Source organism: Erithacus rubecula (assembly GCF_903797595.1).
Source record: "Erithacus rubecula genome assembly, chromosome: 6".
Classification (NCBI taxonomy): Eukaryota; Metazoa; Chordata; class Aves; order Passeriformes; family Muscicapidae; genus Erithacus; species Erithacus rubecula.
In genome coordinates this window covers 49,278,261-49,304,638 of record NC_136688.1, presented here as the reverse complement: position 1 = coordinate 49,304,638, position 26,378 = coordinate 49,278,261, and the positions used below count along the sequence as shown (strand labels likewise).

At 41.6% G+C, this 26,378-nt stretch overlaps 2 protein-coding genes across 3 annotated transcripts in view; one reads left to right on the top strand and one right to left on the bottom strand.

Annotated features, from left to right (window-relative positions):
* Window positions 1-1,651: 1,651 nt before the first annotated feature.
* On the bottom strand, window positions 1,652-26,004 carry YY1 (YY1 transcription factor). Of its 2 annotated transcripts, XM_079308211.1 has the most exons (5): window positions 25,015-26,004; window positions 15,924-16,086; window positions 7,457-7,517; window positions 4,909-5,067; window positions 1,652-3,852 (listed from the first exon to the last, which is right to left on the bottom strand). In XM_079308211.1, exons 1-5 carry the CDS (start codon window positions 25,709-25,711, stop codon window positions 3,670-3,672), a joined length of 1,263 nt encoding a protein of 420 aa, XP_079164337.1. In that variant the 5' UTR covers window positions 25,712-26,004; the 3' UTR covers window positions 1,652-3,669. The 2 variants fall into 2 exon arrangements, with proteins under 2 accessions (XP_079164337.1, XP_079164336.1); XM_079308210.1 differs by lacking the exon at window positions 4,909-5,067 and having other exon boundaries at window positions 25,015-25,849.
* DEGS2 (delta 4-desaturase, sphingolipid 2) overlaps window positions 24,246-26,378 on the top strand; it is a 33,063-nt gene continuing 30,930 nt past the window's right edge. Inside the window, exon 1 of the mRNA XM_079308213.1 lies at window positions 24,246-24,366. The gene's annotated coding sequence lies outside the window, so the exon portion shown is untranslated. The remainder of the gene's footprint in view (window positions 24,367-26,378) is intronic.

The window sequence follows — 26,378 nt, the reverse complement described above, 5'->3', positions numbered from 1 at the left end:
GCTTTAAGTGCTCCAGGAACATCAGTGCAGTAAAGCTCAATGCTGACACAAGCATGTTTTACTCCTCTCCTCATGCCACCACTACACAGCAGATTTTAGAAGGTGCTGTACAGATGAAAAACTTCTTATTCTGACATGCCATCATTACAGACCAACCAATGCCAGCAACAGCTGCCACTTGACTGATTAAAACATCCCAGATTTGTCTAGCAGCCCTGACAAAAATTCCAGATTTTCTCAATTTCTTCAAGGCATTAAAGAATACTTGGAAGAATGATATTCAGCACATATTGTCCTTGAGTTTATGCATCTTAATTGAGTAGAAAAACCAACCAGCCCCAGTTTTTCCAAGGCAGACTGACAAAATATCCTGTGAACTATGTGATGAGCACATGGAAACACCTGATATTGCCTGTGCCATGCCTCTTTATCTAGCACTTTGAAGGGATTCACTTCCATCAAACATTTTAAAGCCTCAATACTTTTGCCATTTCTGGTAATTATTGCATCTTTTGCTTTTTACCTACTGTGGAATTAGCAGAGAGAAAGGATCTCTACCAGCCTCTAAAACTACATTACTGCTGACAAGCTGTTGTTAGGATGTGTTTTGTATTTGGCTTTGTTGATTGACAACTTGCAGCCAATACAGGGAAAAGTCAAAATGCACTACTACCTCAATTCCACAGTGACCCTCTTCAAACAGAAAATAATTAAAATTCAGCGCAGGTTCAGCTGAGGTCCTGCTGGTCTGTTTCACTAAGGATTTACTCTCTTAGCATTTCAAATCTGAACCTGCAGTCCTCCTACAACCTTTTCAAGAAACACTCTCCACAATTAATTCATATTTAAGTTGTTTTGCATTTACTGACAGACCATAGACAGAGAGAGACAAGTCCACTCAGTTCTACCTTTAAAGCTGGTCTGAGTTTGCCTCCTTTAATTTTGACAGGAGCAGAACCAAACAAGATATATGTACAATTAAATGAGCAGTAAAACGTGTGCACTGAGCAAGCATGGAATTTTTTTGCCCGTTTTAAACCCACATTTCTACCACCCCTCAGATTCTCCTCCCCTTACCTGAACTCACTCACAAATTGGTGGTGTAATGCAGGATAGCACTCGATAGCACGCTGGGAATGGTGGTTTCAAAGTCAACTCTGTTGCTATTCTCTGTAATTTCTTCACTGAAAAATCTTGAGGCAAACTCTGGAATCAATTAAGCAGGATATTTTAAGAGCAAGGTGTGCTAATTATACTTTAAAAGCTTAAACAAGTTATAGCAAGTGCTCAATGCTAGTATTTATTCATACCCAATATGGAATTAAGTACTTACAAAGGAAGACCTTTCAAGCTACTGAGTGTTGCTACTCACACTCAGAAGTATATTGAGTGCTACTGATTTGAGGCCTAGATGGAAATGTCTCTCTGCAATCAGATGCAGTATAACCAGAGGCAGCAACAGTTCCCAGTTGGTCCTCAAATCAATATTTAACACAGCTTAGTCTCAAATCTATGTTCAAGGTAACATAGTTCAATCCCTAATGTATGTTCAAGGATTGAAGTACTGACACCTTGCATTTCAATAAATGACTTTATGACAAAGGAAAGCAAACTTCTGTGTAAGTCTAACACCATCACAGTCAATTAGAACTAGACTGAATTAATTTTATTTCCTTCCAAAAAGAATAGACACTAATTTAACTGTATACAGAATTTAATTTAACTATAACTATACAAGTTTCAGTATATTGTCCTGTTCAAAAACTGCTTATATATAAAAGAAAAAATACTGCCAAAATTCTAACGCATACTTTACAATTAAATGTCCCAACTTTCTTTCTACCCCTAATAACCTCAGACAAGAGTTGCAGTGTTCAGATTAACTGATGTATGGATGAAAATTCCCTTGGTCTTAAGTGCAGTCTCTTTAATACCCATGTTTTTTGTCACTACCACCAACACTGGACTCAAAATTAAGTTTTACAGTATTAGCAATGAAAACTTTGATGAACTTTTTAAGAACAGAATTCAGAAAAAGATTAACAACACTTTTTACTGCATTAAAATATGTTACATGCCTCTAAAAAATAACTTATGCATTTCTCTGCATTTTCTTCTGTTTATTAATCTGACACATTTTACTATAGTATCTGCTAAGTTTTCTTTGAACACTTGAACAAATGAGAAGCAACCACTCTTAGTTAGACCATCAAAATTCAACTCCATCCAGTTCTCTTAGAACTTCAAGTTCTTGTTTTGAAACAAAAGGTGTCCTCTAAGGTTCCAAGAATTTTTATCATTACACTCCAAGAAGTTAGCCAAAAGAAGAAACAGTTGGGTTTTTTTCCTGGTATGATCACCCAAACCCTACCATTCCTCCACTTTCTACTGTTACTGCATTTAAATCACCAACATTCCTTACCTTGACTAAACAAAGTTTTCCATTTAGTTATTTCCTTTACTGTTTTACCTAGTTGCTGTCCAGGCACACAGAACACTCCCCACTACACTGCCAAGTCTCCAAATCCATGGTTCCAGTTAATGGAAGTCTAGGTCACTCAAAACCAGAATTACAGTCAGCAATTCTGTTGTTGTTGTTATACCACCTGGTGTGGCATTAACTTAACTCATCACAAATCACTGTAATTGAATGCAAAGTAAAGGAAACTTGAGTTTATTTAGCTTCCAATTTCTGGGAGGTCAAGAGGAACTAGAACTGCTCTGGACAACAAAAGAAAATTGACTGCGCTTACAGATCATTTTCTGCCAGATTCTTTCTTTAGGACCACTGTTTTATTGTTGTCCTTTCTATTACATGGGGGATGTACATATTATCAGGTGTTAATAAACGGTCAGTGCCTGTACAATACATTCTACAACTGAGCACCACTTTCCGTAACTGAACAGGCAAAGAAATTACACTGAACATCAGCATCTGGCAGTATTTCTCCAAAAAAAGTGACTAAAATGGGTTTAAATTGATTAACACTATTAAATCACATCTAATATTTGATACTACATGATTTCATTACAGCTATACGATACAATTATACAAAATGTGTTAACATCAAAGAATACAACCAAAATTAAGATAGCAAACAAAACCTATATAATTTTTTTTTTCTTTACAGGAAAATACTTTTGAAGTATGCATGTAACTGCCCATTCTTTTAAAGAAAATCTACCGCAAGCAAGTTATCAACCTCCAGAAAATCACACATAGCATTACTACGCATATCCCCGAAAAGTGTACAATATGCACACTTGGAAAATACAAAATTAAAAAAAATTGTAAGCAACAGGTGAGCTTCATATTTATAAGAATGTGAAAAGATGTCCAATTTTAGCACTGTTGTATAAAGAATTGTCTTTTCTGATGCAAGTTCATGAGCTGACCCGTCCGGTTGGGGCCACTCTTTACAAAACACCGTGTTCTTGAAACGGGGTTACAGACCAAGGTGGAGCATCTTAGCAATGTCACCTTAAAGTTTTCTGTGTGGTTTTTTTTTGCTTTTTATTTACTACTTATCAAAACACGTCCTTTAGGTTTGTAGGGTTCATTTTTTTTTAAAATTCTTTCCTAGAAACAATATACAAAGGGGAGGCGTATTTCTTTCCAATTGATTTTCCTGTAAGATACTTTGAGTTCAAGAATGTTCTCCTCAACTTTCACTGGTTGTTTTTGGCCTTAGCGTGTGTTAAAATGTGAGATTTCAGGTTGGTTGATTGCGCAAACTTCTTATTGCAGCCGTCAAACGGGCAAACGTAGGGCCTGTCGCCAGTATGAATTCGCACGTGTGTGCGCAAATTGAAGTCCAGTGAAAAACGCTTTCCACATCCTTCAAACGTACACTGGGGGAAGGAAAAGAAACACTCTGTTAGCCAGGTGGAACTCATCTCCACCACTGATCAGATCAACAGTCTTCCTAAAGACAGCATGAACATGAAGCAGAGGCTGAAGATTGTTATGGGTGCAGCTGTGGGGATCCCCTGTGAAATGGACTAAAATCTGCAATACTTCAGCATATTGTACATACACAATAGCATACCTGTTTTCAAAGGGGGAAATAAATGATCTCCAGCTTGCAAGCAAGCACTTCCCCTAAAAACACCTTCTCTGCATGTGAAACAGTACCTACACTGTACAACAAAACCAGAACCGGATTTCCTATCAGAACTTCTCCCATTGAGTGATGATTTGCAAAGATTTTCTCATTTTACCTGCTTTACTTTTAAGATGGGCTTGATATAAAAAGGATAGCACATTTAGTGTTAAATACTTTTCAGTATATTCAGTGTATGCATCCAACTGAATGCCTGAGGACTGCAAATTAAGTTTCTGACATAATTTATTTTAGAAAATAAGAAATAACAAAAAACCCCACATATCTTAAGTGTGTTCTGGGGAACACATATATGCTCAAGACTAAGAATAACTTCAAAGATTTATAGGGAGTATCATATGAAAAGGGCAGGGGACCTCTGGTGGCAGAAACCCACGTGACTCCACATGAAGGGAAAGAGATTCAGCAACTCCATCATTTTGTTAAAAACTGATTAATAATCCTTACTGAAAATTAGTACCCTGAGGTAACTGAGCAAACAGCCCCAAGTCTCAGCTGTCCACAAGTGCTAAGCTGAAGAGATGATGAGGAGAAAGAAACATTTCCTTACTCTTCTAGTAACTGCAGACCTCATTTTGAAAGAGGGCAACTCTACATCATATTTTGATAAGTATCTCCCATGTACATCCAATTTGCCAATTTCTAAGAGAAGTCCATGTAAATAATTACATGATGTGATTTTAGCACAGCCCTAGTATGCCCAAGCCCTGTGGAAGGCAGGTTCCAGCTACAGTCTGAGTGCTCCCAGATGAAGGGGAGGCACTCTGCCTGCAGGTGCCAGTACCTGAAAGGGTTTCTCTCCGGTGTGAACCAGCTGATGCCGCTTTAGTTTCGAGCTCTCCACAAAGGCCTTGCCACACTCTGCACATACGTGTACTCGAGGGCCATGAGTGTGCAGGTGCTTCCTCATGGCAGAGTTGTCCCTGAACATCTTTGTGCAGCCCTTAAAAAGAACAGTGAAACTCAATTAGTAGATAAGCTAGTTCTCATAAAGGAGGTTTCATCTGCTACAGTACACACAGTTAAAATACTTTTATATCCTGAGTACTTTCTTAAGAGTTGGCCCTGAAAAGAACATCCCTTACATTTACTTTTAAAAAAGCAATACAAGAAAACAAATCATTTGAAAAGCTGACCAAAAAAAAAAATCCCAAACCCAATCTCAAACAAAAAAAATCCCAAACCCTTTCCTCACTCAGTATTATGAGCCATGTGCAGTTGAATAATAGGACAGTCTCATGGAAAAGATGCAGCTCTGAGAGAAGCAAATGAATAAACCAAACAAAAGCACTTAACAGGTTACAGAGTATAAAACAAACACAAAACAAAAATCCAATCAAAAAAACAAAAGACAGAAGGAGAGTTCATGGAGACCTATGGTATACTCTTCAAAGTGCTACGTTCCAAGAACTACAATACTACAATATATAGTCTCTAATATACTACAGATTATTCCCCAGTACCAAATGGTATGTGTGCCATCTCCCAACATTCTGTCCCCTTCCTTCTGTGCTCCACATTTCTGAGAGCAAATGGAGCAAGAGGGTTTTCAGCACATAGCAACTTACAGGAGCTACCTGTCCAAACTGGCAGCAGCAGACTGATCACTGCCACCCTGAGACAGAGTGCCACTGCTGCTGCAGTTTAAACCCACAAAATTATACTGGGCAGACAAATAAAATGGGACTACAGCCTGAGTTAGTGCCAACTCAATCCAAAAGCAGAAGATACATTAACCCAGGTGCAGCATCAAAAATCTTAACCCAGGGGTCAACCCTGCATTGACAGAGGAATACCACTTTTGATTTCACAGTACACCTAAGCCAGCAGTGGCCTGGGGCTCTACATCTTCCTCAAGGTTCAAAATCCCTCATAAAATCCTATCAATAATCATAAATCCTATTGGTATTACAAGTGTTTAAACTTATATAAAACTAGTTTGCCAACATCACTGTATTATGAGGCATAAAATTTGAGAACAGTACCTAAAGGACCACAAAATTGCTAATCTTAAATTCTGCAGGCTTTTTTTTTTTTTTTTCCTCAACAAATACATTTAAATATATTTTGTTTCTTACAAAAAGGGTGAAATGTCACTTTCAGGAGTTCTCTCTTCAGGCATTAGAACCTCTCTGGCTAAGTCTGAAGTACTGTGCCACCATTTGGGGCACCTAGCATAACTAGGTGGGGCAAAGCAGCACCAAAGTAAACAGACCATCAACTTTTTTTGCATTTATTTCAAAGTACCTTCTTGCCTCTAAGAGCAGCAGGTACACCTACAATATTTTTCTTTCATTAAAATGAATTCATAAATGCATACAGCCTACAAATACTACAAGATAGAAAATGAAAGGATAGAACATTTCCCCACCCCTATTAAGATGAAGTTGAGGCTATGAAAAAGTAAATCAAAGAAATGAAGGTAACACTTCCTTGGTAAAAAGTAACTGTTCCTGTATCTCTGTATACTGTATTACAAACAAACATGGCACTTTTAGAATGTGGAGAACTGGAAATCTATATAAGCACAAAGAGGAATTAAGAAAATTCCTTACATCATGGCTGTCAGAAAGTAGCCTTCTATTCATGCTCTCTAATGGATAACTCCAATATCTATCTGCCCTGATTATTTGCTTAGGCTCACACTTATCTAGACCAGAAGTCAGCAAGATTGTGTTTGTCTTTTTTTTGTTACAGACTAAGTCAGCTAAGAGAAGCACTACAAAAGCTGGATAATGCAGTAAAGCCATAGCCTACCAATCTAGGTGACTGGCAACATTTATTCAAGACAGAAGCTTCCTTGCTACCAGTGGATCAGAATTATGTCTCCAAGCTGCCTGCCTCTCTCTTTCATGATGATGCACTTTCCAGCTCTGTGGAATGTAATTCAGAGTCTTCCAATAAAGCTGACTTTGGCATCTGCACCATAAATTGCTGATTCCTGATCTAGACTCCAAATCTGTCATAGTTTCCAAGCAGAGGATATATAGATCTTAGGAACGTACTTTGAACAGCTTTCAGAACATTCTTTCAAGTATGTATTCCTGGGTGTCGGGAAATCACAACAGTAAAACCAGCATGTTAGGGACTGTGCATCATGGTTACCAGAAGATTAGGGATGCACTAACCTTAAGACAAGGAATGGGAATAATTTTATTATTCAGTGAAAGGTTTTAAAGGAAGCCTCTAGAGAATGACAACTAAAATATATTTAATGGAGTGTATACTATTAACAGCAAGATATTTTAGTTATTCATTCTCAAGAGAAAACATCAATACAAAATTCTGTTCTACAAATTATTATCTACACAGAAGCTGAGCACTTCACTTACTTTGTGAGGACAAGCTATCGTTCGTGGAGCATCATCTTCTTTAATTTTTCTTGGTTTCATTCTTAAAGATAAAATAATAAAACAAAGTATTAGTAGAAATACATTAGTAGACTGCTCTTCTCCCCTAAGTGCCATAATGAGCACATTTTATCCCCCAGTATTACATGTGTCAGTGGTATTCACTTTAACATTTTCAAAACCTTCACAAAACTATTAACAGTGTAATTCAGCATTTGGAATACTCTGCTTTTCCAGAAGGATCTCTCAAATACAGAATAAGGCATTTAATACTATCCTCTTAATCCTCTGAATATGTGAAAGTTGAGATTTTTTTCCTGACATATGCTAATTGCAATTAGGAGGTTAGGTTCAAAAACTCCATTTTTGTTGTGCCAGTACCCATGTGGCCTATTTAGCTTAATTTCCTCTTCATCCATGCAGCAGGACATGAAGGAGTATAGGTTCAATCATTCTGCAGTATTTTCATCACACAAGACTTCTAAAGAAAACTCTACAGAAGCAGGGAAAGCAGAATCAGGCAGGTTGTGGAATCTACACAGAGAATGTAAACATCCATTTTAACCACAGAAATGGCAATTATTCTTACTTTAAGCTATTGTGCACACAGATTCCACTCCTGGCAACTGACAAGCGATCACCAATTTACTCTTGGTCACTGACAGGGACCTTCACTATTATTTTATGGGTGTCACTAATCCCCACTGCAACATAGGGAGCCCAGCAAACTACTGCTTGCATGTGAAATCTATTTTACACACAGCAAGACTCTCTATACAAAACAATCTTAGAACTGTGTTATAACAACCACCTGTCAAAGTCAGAAGAGCCAGATGTGATTCTGGGGAAGTGAACTGCACTTTCAGCTGTCTTCATTTCTCAAACCTGTGGTGTTGTCTTCAAAAAATTAAAAGAAAAGGTTTATCTTCATCTAACTATAGTGGTAGGTGGGTGTAAATAAATTGGCCTCCATACAGCTGAGATTCCCTCAGGTAAACAATGAGATTTTGCATATTCCCAAACTTTGCTGTGGAGGCAGAGCTACTCTGTTCATGTGGGTTACTGAACTGCTTTTCCTGCAATACAGCACATGACAGCTCTGTGTGACAAGCTAGCTATGTATCGTACCTGTAAGTCAATCCACAGGTGGTGTGGTGCACCCTAGCACTGATAGAATGAGTACCTCAAACACAGTGAGTAGCTTGAAATTAACAAAACTGGAATTATCAGTATCACTCTTCTTAATGTTAAGAAGGAAAAGTGTCTGTGCTGCGACAGTTTTAATCTGCTTGAGTTCTGTTTCTGGAAACTGATACAAAAGAACAAGGTTGGGGGAAGAGATTTCCAAGCAATGCATATATGCAATTTTATTATTTTTTATTAATTTATATAAGAATGGCTAAACAGCAACTCTTAAACACTCAAAAACTTCCCAAGAGCTGTATTCTGACCACAAAAGCATTTGGTTTTTGCAAGCAGAATCCTGACTTTGGTACTGTCACACTCTTTTGGCTGAAATCTGCTTTCAGCTGCTTCCTTCTCAAGGACTGCTGAGAGAAAAGTGTGAACTAAGGCAAGAGCAGTGAAAAAACTCCCTCAGAAGTCCTAAAGACCCTGGAAAATCATCTTACAATTGCCAGTGAAGTGATATGTGATGGACAAGTCTCCTATGGCTCTGTCAGCTATCACTGATCCTTCACTCTGAGTCCTTTCAGTACTGCAGATGTAGCAGAGTTCAAGTGAACATTTACAGACTAAAGCACTTGACAGCCACTCCACACACAACACTAAACCCCAAGGATTTAGAGGTTGCTTTTGCTCTTTTCTCCAAGTGGGCACATGGGAAATTCTTGCTTGCCTCAGCATCTCCAGACTACACTTAGCTTACAGAGCTAACCTGAAGAACACCAGTCTCCTGCAGGGTTACAAATACATTTACAGATATTAACAGTGACTTGTGAGTGGGTGCAAGGTGTTTGTTGACAAAGCTCCTCCTGTGCACCACAACCAGCAGCACAACTAAGATTTCATCAACTTAAGGGCTGAAACATTCTGAACACAGCAAACTACATCTGTTCCTGTACAGCAGTCTCCTCATTATCTTAATTTTCATTGTAATTATTTTTTTAAGACTACAGACCAACTCAGTTGACCTTATTGATTAGACTTAATTTATATAATCCAGCTAGAATACAGAATGATTATGCTGTTGTTAGTTTACATAGTATCTTTGAATAAAGTATTAAAATACCTAGCTTCAAACAAGTGATTGGGATTTACTGACTGCACCCTCCAGTGAGGTTCCAGACTCAACAGTACTACAGGTACTAAGGCTGTAGGAAAACACACATACACAAAAAAGCTGTCTTTACAGTACCCCTACAGAAACCTTTCAATTTTCCTTTAGCATAGGAGTCTCCTTATTATGTCTCTGTGATTTAAAGGAAAAAAAAAAACATAAAAAACAAAACGAAAAAAAAAAAAAAAACACAAAAAAAACACAAAAAAAAAAAAAAAAAACAAAAAAAAACCCCCCCAAAAACAAAAAACCAGGAAAAGGGACAGAAATGAGCATCTGTAATTGTTAAAATGGTCACAGAAGAATGATTTGACAAGATAGGACATGAGAGAACAGTGTGTCATGCTTTAATTCCATTAGAGAACAACATCCTTAGGAGACAAAGCTGGTGCCAAAAACACCTCCTTCTAATTCAATCAACCTGTTAAATGTTGGCTGAGTCATTCTCCCAGCCCCAAATAATGAAGCAAAAAAAAAAAATTCCATAGGTCTGAGATCCGTGTTCCTGACGTGATCAGAGTGAGTAAAACCACTGTCGTTCCAAAGTCTTAACTGGCCACCTGTAAAGAGAGTGACTAGACCAAGAGAACTGCTAACAAGAGATGTGGCAAACGGCTTTAGAGGGCAGTGCCTGTGTTTTCACACTTTGTGTTAAATCCTCTTCCTGACTCTAGTATCTTACCTCTGGTATTAAGTTAATCTTTGAGAAAGAAATGCTGCAACAGTATCATCTCTAACAGGTTGTAAGGGAGCTAAAGGAAACAACTGCAGGTGAACTGGATGGGACAGACCACAGCATCAAGATAAACCTCACATTTTTCAGTTCAGTGTATGAGCAGGAATAGAACATGAAATGTCCATCCAGGACTTTTTAAAAGTTCAGGCTTTGCTTCTAAATTAAGCAGTATCAGTCCAGTAGTATACTTGAACAATTTGTACACAAAGGACAAAAAGTTAAAAAATGAACAGTTATACATCTTCTCATTTTTCATGGAAGCACAGCAAGGTAAGCCTAAAACGTGGAGCAAGACTGCTTATGCAGAGGGTTCCACAGATAACCAGGCTTATCAAGAAAACAGCAGCAGAAAATGCAAAAGGAGACATGGCAAATACTGTCCAGGGTGTATCTCAGTGCCACAAGCAGGAAGGAGGAAGCTGCTGGACCCTTTGTACACGTGGAGAACAGGGCATGAATACCTCAGGTACAGTAGATCATTTTGTCAAAAAATGTCATCTTGCTCACAAAGCTGCAGAAGCCACATGGACAATCCCTCAAAGAATTTAAAGACTTACATATTAAATGTATTATTAAAAAAAAAAAAAAGATTTTGGTCTTACTTTAAAATTAACTTTCTGCAAAAGGAGACCAGACTAGAATCTGTGCTGTTGATCTTAATTACACTGGTGCAGGTAGCTCTTGCTGCTGGTGGTTAGACTTTTGGCTCCCACCCAGTAGAGCATCTCTACCAGCTGCATCCAAGTTTTCTTAGGCTGAAACATTAATCAAAAACAGAACTCTAACAAATATCACTATTTAACACAACTACAGACATACATTAATACTGGGGTGGAACTTCAGAAATAGCTGCCTTTGCAGAAAGTCAATTTACATGGCAAGACCAAAACTTTCATTTCTGTAGTAAGTTTACACGCATTGTGCCTAGTAGAGGCAACTGCAAATCAATTGAAAATCAGGAAGGGCACCTTTTGGATCAATTCACTGGGACACTGCAATTAAAAGCTACATCTTAATTTGCACTGGGGGAGTGGAGGGAGGGAGGGAATAGGTGAGGAAGCAGGAATTTCTGCAACCAATAGCTTTACAGAATGAGGTGCATAAAGAAGACTGTGTGAAAGCACAGGTATTAAACCACTCAGTTTCTCAAAATAAAGCAAAATTGTCACTGTGTGGTATCTTGAGGTTAAATCTAACTACGTCCTTTCATCTACACAGCAGAACTGAGAGTACTTAACTCTAAGAGAACCTTGATCCCCACCCCAAACTCCCATCAAACTCCATGACCTATAGACTTATCAACTGATGCAGTTTTAAAAGTCAGCCATAGATACAGTGTTAAAACTGGGAAGAAAGGAAATGCAATTCAAATAACAGTATATAATTTCCCCCTTGCTCCATAATTTTCCCTTTTTTGCCACAGCTAAAGAATGTTCTGTGTTCTCAGCTCCTTTCTGTTCCCTCTGGACATAAAGCTATTTACTCTCTCTCAGGCAACTCCTTTAACACATCCTAGAGGTCTCTAGGACCATCTCCAGATGACCAGCATTGACATTCACCTGTGCTGATGGCCACTCCCCCTCCACCTTCCCAGGAAGAGAGGTGGAAGAAATTATTCTCTCAGCAGTGCTACTGGCACTGCTGGTGTGTTCCCCTCATTCTGCCATTCCCCTTGCACTGCCCTGCTGACAGAACCAACTTAAGCATCACATCCTGTGCTACTGCAAGAGTTTATTTGTGCTGAACAACTCCTGGAACTGGCTAGACTGGCTTTTGGATAAACAAGATGAAAGGGGAGTGGCACAAGGTGTCCTAGGAATCTATCTACACACAACCTAACAACAGCCAGTAACTTACCTGCTTTCAGCTTCACAGTTAGGAAGAAAACTGCTGTAAGAAGTTCTTGCACTCCACATTCTGGCAAAAATTATTACTAGGTTTGTTCCAGTTATGAGGAATATCATATGTGTAAACATGGACAGTGACCTGTGCAGTGTGGCACAGAGCAGGAGATCTTCCCTCCCCTAGAAGAATACTGGGTAAATTGTCACTTTACTGCCCTTGAAGCTTCTCTGTAACAAGAACAAAACCAACACAAAAGCATACAGCTTATAAAGGGGCCTAAGTCATAAATCTGGATGACCAGAAGGCTTTGTAACTTCTAAGAAGGGTGTCCAATTTCAAACTCTAATGCAGTTTCCTCTCCTTTGTTTTCTATAGGTTTGGAAAGTGGATAGAAAGGAAGACCAGTCCTCACAATGGCTCTCCTTCAGAAAAGATAGCAAGATCAGCAGAAAATAAAACCTCAAAGAATAAAGTTTTTACCACCAGGACCCATTACTGTGCCTATTTCCCCGCTACAGGATATTCCTTCTTATTTCTTTGTTTTACCAATGTCTGTGTTCTGCTGTCTTCAGCCAGTTCAGTTATTTATTTGGAGGACAAGAGGGAGGGAGGGGCAACTAGTAACGTCCTTTTTTTTTTTTTTTTTTTTTTTTTTTTTTTGCTTTGAGGGAATTTGCCAAATGCACATTCTAGAAATATCTCTGCTACCTTCCTAAGTTTTCACTACAAAGCAGCTATGATTTCTTCACAGCTAACTACCGAGCTGTCATCCATTTAGATTTGGATGAGCATTTTACACCACTTGAAGGGATTTCCAGTTTCCCAGTCAAAGCTATCAAATGAAAACATGGTAATGGATTAGATTTTGTCCTTCTGAGCAGATAATTCATAATTAACATTTCACGTTCTGATATGATTGCCCAAGAGAATTCCACCTTTTTCTTTTCCATTGCATTTTTAAAGCATGGTAAAGAAAATGCAGGACTCCTGAAACAGAATAAAGTAATCTGTAAAAAGTGATAAACTGACAACCAGGTATAACTTATGGTCATTCATCTGTGCATTACTACACATTTTGATGTTCTGACACAGCCTATTTATTCACAATGTTTTCAATGGAATCATAGAATGCATAAAAGCTTTTCCAGGAAAAACTGTCAGAGTTCCAGTTAAAGGATGCAGATTCCTGCTACATGACTCAATGACATATGCTCCAAACCAGGCAATGAAAGACAACTCTGTAGCAAGAGACACCAAAACCACTCGCTCTGCCAGAGCCACCGAGCTCTGAGCACTGGTGCCACAGCTGATGCCCAATTACTACAGTTCAGAATTCTTTTTTTTAAAGGGCTGCAGAGCTACAAACAACTTCAAACATCAGGTTTGTCCTTGCATTACGTTTCACTAACTAGATCATGATCAGAATATCAGAATCTTGCTCGAAATCTACTACCACTAGAATTCAAGCTTTGTTTGTTTAAGCTTAACCTCAGAACTTTGCTCCTAATAATAAATGCAAGCATTTCAAATAAATTTATCCTTAATCAAAATAAGCTGCATTTGTTATAAAGAGTAGATCTAGCCTGATTCAGAGCAGGTAACTTCTACAAATATATGATGAGATTCCTTCCTACTTTAATGAAAACCAAAAAGCAACCCTACATAACTTTCTCTCAACTACACATAATGCACTTAGCATACAATTTTACTAGCCAGTTCACACTTCCTTATATGTGGACTGCCACAATTCTTTTTTCAGGTAATCTAAATACAAATTTGTAATTCAAAACCTTACAGCACGTGAAGCTACTTAAGTTTAGAAGCAATCTTCAAATTCATGTGCTGGTAAGTTTCCAGAATACAGCTATTGTGAATTCTGAACTTCCGAACTGTAAAGCAATGAGCAATGTTTGACAATTTCAGAGAACTTTACATTAAACAAACACATTCTTTCAGCATGAAAAACTGTACTCCTTGAACCTCCAAAGCCAATTCCAGTCATGTAAACCCAATTTTTTCTTCCAGCTTGCCATGCAGTTCCAAGTGATACTGCACACAGCAAGGTCAACAAGACAATTGAACAGTAGTCTGCAGATATCAGTACCTGAATCCATCTCATTAGCTAAGGAGTCCCTCCAACACACTTCACTGCAAGAGGGCAAGACCTTAACAAGAAATATTCAAATTCTAACACACCCATACTCTTCAGTCTCAGAATAAACACACACAATAATTTAAGATATAACATACAACTGTAAGGCAAGAGTAAAAGTTTGACAGTCATCAATCAAGAAATCAAATAACCTTTCTTAGAAAATGTATTAAATTCTCATGTATCTACAATTAAGCTATGCGAACAATTTCAGGTTTTGAGCAATTCAATGATATTCCTAAAGGTGATATCCATGCAAGGTGCTTCCTCTGTCATCATGCATGAAACAGATTATATTTTATCTGCTGTAAGAAAAGAGGCTTTCCACATAAAACTGAATCTTTCCACTACCTATTACAAATTCCATCTCTGGAACTTAGAATATTCTACTATAAGTATAGGAAGGTAATAATTTTAAAATACTGCCAACAGCCACTATTTCCTCATTAGAAACCTAACTAAAACATCCTACAATATTCAGAAACATGCAAACACATCTGATAGAGGCAGCCTGGTCATTTCAAGAAGCTCAAATCCTGACAACCATTTCAGGTATTCAACTCAATCTGTAGAAAAAAAATATTCAGTATTTGCATGGAGAATACCCCGTGAGAAACTATTACTACTTGCTGACAAAAGACAGCTATTCAACACTTGAGTGTTTAATAGAACCAGAGGTTTTAGCATGTTTTAAAGGGAGGGAGAGCCGGCCCCGCCTTGCCCTCTGGTGGCCACCCGGCTCCGGAGCGGACACTTTCACCGCCCCGCCCGCTGCGAGTCACTCCACAACCATCTGAAAGTAAAAGTCACCTTGTCACCCAGGTCAGCCTATTGGTATGTAAACGAGCGACAATTCTGACTCACCAGAGAAAATCCAAGCAGTATAGTTACCAACTGTGAAGCTGCAATTATCAGCGACACGTGATTTAAGATCTTGTAGTGAAAAAAGAACAGGAAGTGGCATTGCCAACTAAATCCTGCAGCCTTGCTATTTTGTACTGAACAACTCGAAGGCAGCATTTCACTTATTGGATCCTTTGGTTCTCAGGAATTTAAGGCTACTCACATGAAAGAAATATTCTGTCATGTAAAATCACAGAATTGTTGGGCTTGGAAGGGATCTCTAGTCCATCTAGTCCAATCCCAGGCAGGGTTACCTAGAGCAATGCAGTCTATTGACGTATTTAGGTCCTGTCTTACCTAATGGAATTAAGGACTGGAAGACACTGAAGAATTCACCGCTGAATATAAAATCCTGTTGTTTTAGTTCAGAACAGAGTAGCTGATGCTAAGTGCCTTGTTTTAGAAGAAAATTAAATGGAATAATAAGCCATACTAAATGTACCATTTGTCTAACAGTTTCATAATCAAGCCAGTGGAAAGAACACAATTTTAAAGTACCTTTTTTCCTACTTACCTAGCAAATTCAGCCAGTTGCTTGGGGTCTGAGAGGTCAATGCCAGGTATTCCACCAGGAGGAAGTTTCTTCCCTGTCATGTACTCTGAGTAATCTGGAGGAGAATTCTCTCCAATGATCTGCTCTTCCACCACTGTTTCATGGTCAATATCCTTTTTATCATCTGAAATACAAAAAATACAGAATTCAATACATACTAAAGATCAAAACAGCTTACAATTTATTAGGCTACATCTCAGTACAAATTCATTATTACTGCACATTTAAAAGAATACACTATGTTCCCAGATTTCCACACTAATTGTGAAGAGCAAAAAGACACCCATACAGTTACAGCCTGAAGAAAACAAAGAATACAGTGAGTGAGAAAAAAAAGCAGAAACTGCATATCTACTTTAAACACAAGGAAATACAGAAATTAGTAGAACGATCCTATTAATGTTGGCTGCACTTGAAAGATAATGTATTTTTCCTGAAACAATGCCTAAGTATTTAATTCCCTTAACCTCTTCAGGATTAATCCTCACTATACCCACATTGATACTCAGCATCAGTCCCTAACTTTGCAAGTCTATTAGAAGAGCAGCAGACACTTACCCTAAGATGTCAGGACTACTGATCTTTACTTCAGAGTCTTCAGACTTCCCTGACCTCCAACAGAAGTGTCATAGAGACAAGAAATTTAAAAATAACCACTGATGGGCTTCAGCACCTGCCTGTAAAATTAAGGTTTTCTAACGCCTGCAGACAGGTCTGGAAGAAAGCAAATAACTCAACTGTGTGTCTCTCTCCAACAGGGGCTTCTTCCTTCTGTGACAAAGGCCAGCCTAAGCTCTTTCCCACTCCACTATGTAAACAGCAGACTGGGATTATTCAAAGCTTTGATCTGCAAGCCAGTTAAGATACTGCTGTTTTCTCTGCTCAAGAGCTCCTCCTATGAATTTGTGCTCAAGGACTGCAATGAAATCAGGTGGAAGACCTGCTGTCGCTGTCTATTCACATTCATACCTTAGAAAACATTATACCATGCATTCTATCTCCTCTTGCTATTTCGTAACAGAAACTGAGAAAGATAAAAATGAGAGAGAACAGAAACACTCATCTGTGCTCCTCACCAGTGTTCACAGCAGCTGAAAGGAAGACAGAGCACCTACCCTGTTTTCCACCCTCAAATACACCTGGGACAACAGATGTATATATGGCTGTAACTACTCAGCTCAATGTAATAGAACTTGACAGCATTTCTCCTACTGTGTGCATGGGGAGCAGATTCTAGAAATTGTTTTATACACAAGAGGCTGTACAAAAATAACAGGAAGTTTTATTTTACAGATATTGTTTAAGCAGTGGAAACACAAGGTGGTAGGACAGAAATAGTATTTCATCAATTTAAAAAAAGATAGGAAAAGATAAAGCAGAAAACAAAAGACAAAATGTTTTGGGACTTTTCCCCTAAACAGAAACACAGGAAATAACATTAGTCATTACTCTGTAACTTAGGCTAGGAAAGAGAGAGCAAGACAAGCAAATAAAAGAAATATACCACACACAAATTTCTATTCAATTTGTAATGCCTGCTTTTAATGTTTGCCACCGAGCTATTTCTAGAAATGTTACTGCTAGTTTGAGGTTTAATCTGATCTACCAGATCAAATAGCAGTTCATGTATATTCCATGGTGAAAGAGGAAAACAGACTCCAATGCTGCAGAGACAGAAGTGTAAATAACAAAATACTATCTGCAGTATTAAATTCAAAATCAACTGCAAAACTGACTATTGATCTTTCTAGTTGTCCACTCACCAACACACTACCTTTCAGTCCCTACCAGTGCTTTAAAAAAGCAATTGAATTTGCCTTAAGCAAGGATTATATGTTAAATTTTACAGCAGTTGAAGTAGTTGCAAATTAAAGTCAATAAGCCTCTAGATTGGCAACAATTTGTTATTTCTAAGAGAAGCTTGAAAAAAGATTATGTAGCAATTCCTACATAGGGAGAAGGACCTGGAGCTCAGAATGGCACAGAATTTTTGCAAAACTGTGACACCTTCTGTATGCTGTAGACTAGAATGAGATCAGCTGCCCTTAACCGTGGCCATTTCAGCAGCTACCCAGAACGTGCAGTTTGACTGTCTGATGACATTCATAATACAGACAAGTTTTCATTTCCTGCCTCCCATCAGATGCATGAGTCAACTGGGAAATTCTGTATACGTTCTTAAAGATCTTTTTTTGTTCCCTAGTGTAAAGGTTTGCTATTCCTCAGTGCTTTCTTGCTATCTAAGGGCCTAACTGAAAGACAGCCTTCAATGGCTTTATTTCCCAAAAGCCTGCCAACAGAAGTAATTCCCCAGCTATTTAATTCCACAGCCTACTGGATCAAAACACAAAAAACTATAAATATATTGCTTGGACAGAGTAAAACGTAAGAGAAACTACTGTTTCGTATATTAGCAGTCATATGAAAATAAAAACCACCACATTTTCCTATAACACAAAACTGCATCTCTACAGCAACACACACCTCCACTCCTAAAACCAAATTTAAACCAAAATAATAAAATACAAAACAGTTTCCTTGAAGTGTTACATTAGGCTAGTACTTCTGAAAAAGTAGCAGCAGACTTCAGTAACTCTTTAGTATGGTGAACATCCTGTGACATTATCAGGTCACTGGGAAAACAAAATGAAAATGCACAAAAGAAACTCCTCCACTCTTTCGGAGGAAGTCTGGAAATGAAGAAACTCCACCAATGTCCTCTATGCACAAATTGAGTTTATTTGTGATGGCCTACCAACCTAGACTAGGCAGCTCAAAGTCTGGAGGGTAAAGTGCAAGCAAACTTTCATTTAGGCCGAAGTGATCACTCTCACTGCAAACTGGGCAAGTTAACTGTTAGTTGTTTTTTGTGTTCAAGCAAGTCCTGATGCCCACTAAAGCAAAATTACTTCCCCCTTTTTCTGTCATGAAGCACCAGAGAATCAAACATACTGCATCCAAAGCAAAGCAAAACACAGACACAACCCTGAAATCACAGTGACACCTCTGGATACCACTCATGCAAGTTAAGTACAGACAGAACCATGGAGACAGTCAGAAAAGGGAAATTAACTACTATATATACTATCTGAGGGGTTTTTTTTGTCTTTTTGTTTTGTCCCTTAAAATCACCTGAGAATATAGCAGACTGAAATATAAGGCATTCAGCTGAAGCACTAATGTTATAGATCCATTGCAGCTTTCTGCAATGAATTTGGAACACAATTTTAATGGCCTCCCCCTACATCCTTCTATGCCAACTTACATTAAGGTACATACTCAGTCTAAACTGGGCTGTTCTGTGCACTGTTTCAGGACATACCTAACACATCTCCATGTTCAGTGTCCTTCCACCTGCACGTCTCTCACTGCCCCATAAATATGGGCAATACACATATCGAACTGGGTCCACTTAGGCCCTTTAAAGCAAGTACGTCAAACATCTTTCTACTAAGATCAGTGAAAGCTCAGTGTTTAGCCAGTTGTCTCTTTTGACTACTGGTAAAACAACCTGAAATTTTAAGGGAACCAATTCCAAGTATTGAATGAAGAAAGAAGCAAGATTACTGGGATAAAACTAGTAACTCCATCAACTAGCAACAAATCAGTAACAAAACATGGCGGAATGTGCTTCCCAAGACTTTACTGATCACATCTGGTCTCTATTACCCCACTTTCTCCATTTTTTACAGACCTTCTGTTACACAGAAAAATCCACCCACCTTGGAATCCCATTATTTTGTGCATTTCTTGAGTAGCAGCTGACAACTCTGGAACACCCCAGCTTACTGAAATGACCCCCTTAATTCGCAACTCAAGAAGCTCTGCCATTATTTTTTCCCCAGTTATTCTTGGTTTTATCATATTCCACTTCTAAATTGCCAAACCTCCAAGTTATCCTCCTCCTCTATTACTGAGCAGGGAGAATATATTATTGTTCAATCGATTTTTATCTGAGGAAAACAGGGTGCAAGAGGGAACTCAGGATACACACCTGGTAGCAAAACAATGACACCTGATCCTACAGCTTCCTCTTCAAATTAAAAGACATTCTACTTAGCCACTAAAAGGCTGAACAACATTTAAGCTTAAAGTATGATCACAGTTAAACACATTTGCTTTTAGGAACAGCTGAAAAGCAATTACAGGATAAAGGATGTATTCGGCAGCTGTGCAGTACCAAGGCACTGTGGTAACAGCTTGGTTATTGCTACCACATTGCAATCTCCTCAGGCAAATTAGTTCATTGGTCATGTTTGGAAGCAAAGAACTGTAATTAGCTTGTTAAGTAATACAGTTATTTAGCAGACACTTCTGAATGTTAAAATTCCATTTTGCACAGTATGTCATTTTTTAACCTAAACGGCTGCTAGGTTACTTTTCCCTCTGACGTGCCTTGCACACAGATGGAAAACAGGTTCTTCTTTCCCTGTGTCACCCATCTCTTATTTCACACCACTGAGACATGAACTGACAAAACCAGTGCATATATCAATAGTCATCATCTGACTTCAGCATTTATGTGCCGAAGCACTGTGACCTTCTGGATGGTCAGCACAGGAGTGACTTGAGCGCCCCAGGGAAGGATCCAACAGCAAGTTAGAGGATTGCAGTCTGATGGTGGGCTAAGAAGCAAATTAACTGAGTTATTTTAGATGGTGGACCACATTCATTTCACTTTCAAAACTGAAAATACATTTAAAACAAATGCAAAGAACAGTCTACCTTATCACTGGAAAAAATGTCAGGGTAGATTCAATAGTTGCAGCAGAAGCCTATCTCATTGTCTTAATCAGAGTCAGAAATAGATTGTCTTCTTAATATTTTAAACCAGAGAATCACTTTCTGCCTCCATTATAACAAACTTTAGAAGAAGCTCATTACTTATCTATCATTGCAAAGCATTTTGGCCATCCTTGATACAGGGCCACAACTGAACTAAGTGACTCATCTATCATTTATACTACGTAAGACAACTGGTCAGCAGCAGATGGTTATTTTTCTAATCCCTGCAATCTGACGAAGTAAAATGAAAACCTTTCTATTTTTTGAGACATTGAAAGTTTCAGAAATTTTGAAGAACTTTCTAGAAACCCAATATGAATTCCCCAAGCTTCCAAATAAGGGTCCACAGCAAAGGCTTCCTGTATTATCAAAAATAATTTCCTAACCATACATGTAACTTCTGCACCTTTTTCTTTCCCATGTAGGGATGGGACACTTGAGCAGTTTAACAACTGTGGGCAAGGAGTTGTGCTACTTCAGCCCTTAGCTTGCAGACTATGCTAACAATAACAATTTAAGCCAACACCTCTTTCAGGTTTGAAAGCTTGACAGAGTCATTACCTAGAAGGAGATGTAGTTACACTAATCCATTTTTTCGCCTTTGAAACTTAAGCCCCAATTGCTTGAAATTTCCAGCATTTGGTGCAACCAGCATTTAAGCACCACCTTCCCAAATGTTCCTGCATGCAAGAATAAGTTTTGCAAGCACCATCTGACAAAGTAATTTCTCACGATCCTTCCCCTCCCCCTTCACTATGTGCACCCAACCTGGAAAAAATCACTAAAGACAATGATTCAAGCTGAATGCAGCAAAGGTACAAATAAATTCCACTTGATAAGAACAATTTTTCTAGTACAAACTGGGGTGCCTCACTTGGAGAGCCCCATTAACTACATGCAATTTTCTGATATATATATATATATATGTATATTTTGGTTTTAAAGTAAACACTATAGGAACATAGTTGAACTATCCACCATGTATAGCCTCTTCAAACCTCAGAAATACACCTTCATTCACTTCTTACTTTCATGAACACACAAAGAGAGACAAATAATTGTATTATGAAGAACTGAAAAACTGATCTGAACTAGAACAAGGCACTCCTGTTTCAAACTAAGCACTTCAGTCATGGGACACAAGTTTGATATCACCATAGACAGGAAGGTGATAAGAGAAGTTTAGGTAAATCTAAATTGTTGCCAACAACAGTACTGCAATTTCTAAGTAACCACATAACAAGAAAAGGATTAAGTAGTCCCCTTTAGTCACATTACTATATATTTCACAGATTATTTCTACACATTCCAAGAGGTGCTACAAGACACATACTCATTTATGGAAAACGATTTATGGTTAAATTTGGTACCACCCCTGTACAAGCCAATATAGTAGCACCGCAAACAGTACCAAGGAATTAATTCACATTGTCTTCCCACACCGTGGTGAGCAGTGTTCTTCTTCCCAATTCAAAATCCCATGCAATATAGGGCTCATTGTTTTATCTTGATACATGGCCTCATTTATCACTTGTTTTTTGATTAACTTCTCACTTAGCTTTTAAAACAGTCAACTGAATCAGTGCGCAAGCAAATCTTTCATTGTGTCAAAATACAGATTCAAACATATTATATTTCTTCAAAATAAAGTAGTTTGATTATTTGGGGAAACTTCAGAACTACCCTTTTGTAAACCATTCTAGGTTTTCTTGCTGTTTATTTAGTTTGATGTTTTGGGGGAATACTCAGGTTGGGGTATTTTTGGGTTTGGGTGTATATCCCTCTGCCTCAAGTTTTGTTTCTTTTTCAACTTCTCTGGCAACAATTCAGCCTCTGAAGTTTCGGGGGAAAAAAAAAAAAAAGTCCCCAGTATCTGACCACAGCAGACACCTTCCGTCACGTTAAAAAAGCTGCATATGAGGTGTAAGAGCCTGTCCTATATTCTCAGTATCCCAGTAAAACTTCACAACACTCAGCTGAGCACGGCATTGCCAAGGCTGTCTGAAGCTGGGGGATGGTGCCTGCATGCACAAAGGGAGGACAGGTCAAACTTTTTCTCCATGTATTTGATTTTGATTTTGGAAAAGGGTTTTTTGCAAGTCAAGTCAGACTAGGTATTCTTTATTCCTCTGCATCATGGATATAATTGAGTTAAATGCAGCAATACAATTCAATGTCCAGTAAATTATAAGTGCGTATCATTCCGACTGAGCTTGCATGGTCATGCTCCTAAACAAGAAAACCACCAAAATCAATAAGGCTACCCCTGATGTAAAAGCTGTGTATGTAGGAAGAGAAGCAAATTTATTGATTATACACATGCTTCACTTTGGCCAAGTAATAATCAGCATGCAGTCCTAAGGAAGCATCCTATCAGGCACTCTGAATTTCTGAGCAAATGCATGCTAGAAATTGTCAATTGATCTCAGCAAGGTCCTGCATCCTGCCAGCTCATGAGTCATACAGCCACTTGCATTCAGCTACCTCCAGCAGCTTCCACAAGCCAGCAGACTATATTAGTTTTTATTATCTTTTATCTTCCTTGGATGGTCAGTTGTAAGAAAACTACTAGCAAGGGAATTCATTCAGTTTCATGCAGTGTTACAGAAGCACACAGAACACCATCCTATAGTAAAGAGCATTTGGGAACCTCTTTATCAAGAAGTAAATAACTTAGATGAAACTCAATGGGCTATCAAATTGACACGCCAATAGTGTCAGATACTCTGTGAAACTTGCTAAAGTAGTCACCTGTATTTAAAAAAGAGTAAAAACCCATAGTACTGTGCTTTCCATATTTTCAGGCAGGAGAACTCAGCCATCCAATACACCTTCCCTTCTACACTGCCCTAATAACTTCTGGTCATTTGCAAACATCACAGAGCGCAAACATTTTCGACTACATCAAAAGCTTCGAGATGCGATCTCTATCTTACTAGACTCTTTCTAAATAATTCGAAAGAGCAAAAAAATTATGATATGCAAGAGAGATTACCAACTTACTATACAAAAGGCACCCACCAATTTAAATAATACATGAACTGTATCATTCGACCTCTTTTATTCACATTTACGTAACTTATGGACAGAGCTATGACTACAGAGCATTGCTGCCGGCAATACATTTTTGCAAAAAGTGAAAAAAAAAATTATAAATTGGGTAGGGCAGCTGCACACCAGCGTTATTCCAAGTCCCACAGATATTAAACACCTTCACAAGATTTTATTGCCGTTAAAAGACACTCCCACACACCCACCCAAAAAAAAAAAAAAATCCTCAAAAAAACATAGTCTCTCCCTGTGCCTACTTAGAAAGCTTATTTAAAGCTTCAGACCTATTCGAGGAAAAGCCCGGCGGTTTCCGAGCGGCAGGCAGGAATTGCCCCTTTCCTCGAGCGGCTCCCAAGGCCGGAGGTCAGCGCCGGAGCCGCCCCTGGCGCCCCTCGGGCTCCGCAGGGCCGCTCGTCTGCGGCCGCCCCCTCCGAGCCGGCGGGAGGCGCGGGCAGCCCCGCGGGGGCGAAGAGCGGCTTCCCCTCGCCGGCACGGCGGGCTCCGGGCGGGGAGGCCCCACCCACCGCAGCGGGCCGGGGCCGGGCGGCCCCCGGGCGAGCCGGACACGGTATTTCGGGGTTCGCCGTGCCCGGGCCGGGCAGCGCCGCGGGGTCGGGGCGGGCGGGTCTGCGCCCGCACATCGCGGTCACGGCCCGGCGCACACGCTTCGCCCAGGGCCGCGGGGAGGGAGCGACGGGAGCGGAACGGCAGGCGGGGAGCCGGGGAGGGGCGGCGGGACGGGACGCGGGGGAGAAGGAGGACAGAGGGCGGCGGCGGCCGGGGGAGGGGAGGGCGAGGGGCAGGCGCGGAGCGGGCCCCGCGGGGAGCGGCGGCGGGGCGGGGACGGGGGGAGCGCGGGGAGGTTCGCCCCGCACCCCGCCTCCCCCTGCTGCAGAAACTACGCCATTGCGGCCTGGCCCGGGAGCCGGCGGCGCTGCCGCCCGCCCGCCCGCGCACCCCCCGCCGCCGCCATCTTGGCGGCCGCCGCCATGTTTGCCTCCTTCCCCCCGCCGCGGCCGGGCAGCAGCGGCGGCGGCAGCGCAGACCCCGCCATCTTTTCGGGGAGCCGCCATACTTGCCCTGGCGATGAACATGGCGGCGCCCATCGCACACATCAAAACATGGCCTCCCTTCAAAACAAAACTGTCCCGGCCGCACCGCGCGGCCGCCGGCGGGGCCCGCGGCCCAGGGAGGGAGGGGTCCGGCGCGCACTTACCCGAGGCCCACATGGTGACCGAGAACTCCCCCTCCAGGGTCTTGATCTGCACCTGCTTCTGCTCCCATTTCCTGCCGCCGCCGCCCTCGGCCCCTCCGCCGCCTCCCCCGCTCAGGTAACTCTTCTTGCTGCTCTTCTTGCCGCTGCCGCCCTTCTTAACGCGGCCTCCTCCGCCGGCCGAGGACGAGCCGCCGCCTCCGCTCTTGCTGCCGGCGGCGGCCACAGTGACCAGGGTCTGCTCGATGTACTCGTCCTCCCCGGCGGGTGCCGGCACCGGGATGAGGATCTGGTCCTCGAACCCGTCGTCGGCCCGCAGTCCGTCCGAGTCGTCTCCCCCCACCACCTCCTCGCGGGTCTGCACCAGGATCACCTCCTGGTGGTGGTGGTGCAGGTGGAGCTGCCCCCCGCCGCCGCCGGCCGCGCCGCCGCCCGCCCCGCTGGGGTCCCCGTCCGACACCAGCGGCTGCAGCGCGATCATGGGCTGATGGTGGTGGTAGTGATGGGGCGGGTGGTGCGGGCCGCACTCCTCGCAGCACTCGTCCTCCTCCTCCTCCTCCTCGTCCTCCTCGCCGCCCACCACGGTGGTCTCAATGGTCTCCACCGGGATGGTCTCCACCTCGATCTCGTGCAGCTCCACGATCTCGGCCGGCATCTCCGAGCCGTCCGTGGCGATGTACAGGGTGTCTCCCGAGGCCATGGCGGGGCGAGGGGAGGGAGAGAGACCTCCGCGGGCGGCGAGGGGGCTCCGGTCCACTCCCCTCGGCGGATGGTGGGGCTCAGGCTCCTTTCGCCTGCCCTCCTTCTCCTCCTCCTCCCCCTTCCACACAAACACCAGCGCCTCGCAGCCAGCGACAGGCAGGGAGGGAGGAGGGAGGAGGGAGGGAGGGAGGCAGCACCGCCAAATCCCGGCCGCGCTCCCTCGCGAGATTTCCGCCGCTGCCGCCGAGGCGGACCCCAGCCCCGGAGGCCGCTGCCGCCGGCCTCGCCCCCCCGCCGCCAGGTGGCCAATGGCAGCGCCCGCCGCGCCGAGCCGAGAGCGGCAGCCAATGGGAGCGCGCCGTGCCGCAGCGCCCCGCCCCCTCTCCCGCTCACCGCCCTATCACGGAGCGCAGCGAGCGCGGGGCGTGCCCCCGGCTCTCGGCAGCCAATTGGCTCGCGGCGAAGTCTCCGCCCCGCCCCTCCCCGCGCGGAAGCGCCGTCCCGGCCCCGCCGCCCGCGCGGGGCTCCGTGCGCGCCGGGCAGGGCTGGGCAGGCCCGCGCCGCCAGGGGGCGCTGTGGGCGCGCGGCCGTTAACGGGCGGGGCGCGGCTGCAGCGGCGGGCGCGCGCCGCGTCCCGGGCCCGCGGGGAGCTGAACCGCCCGCCC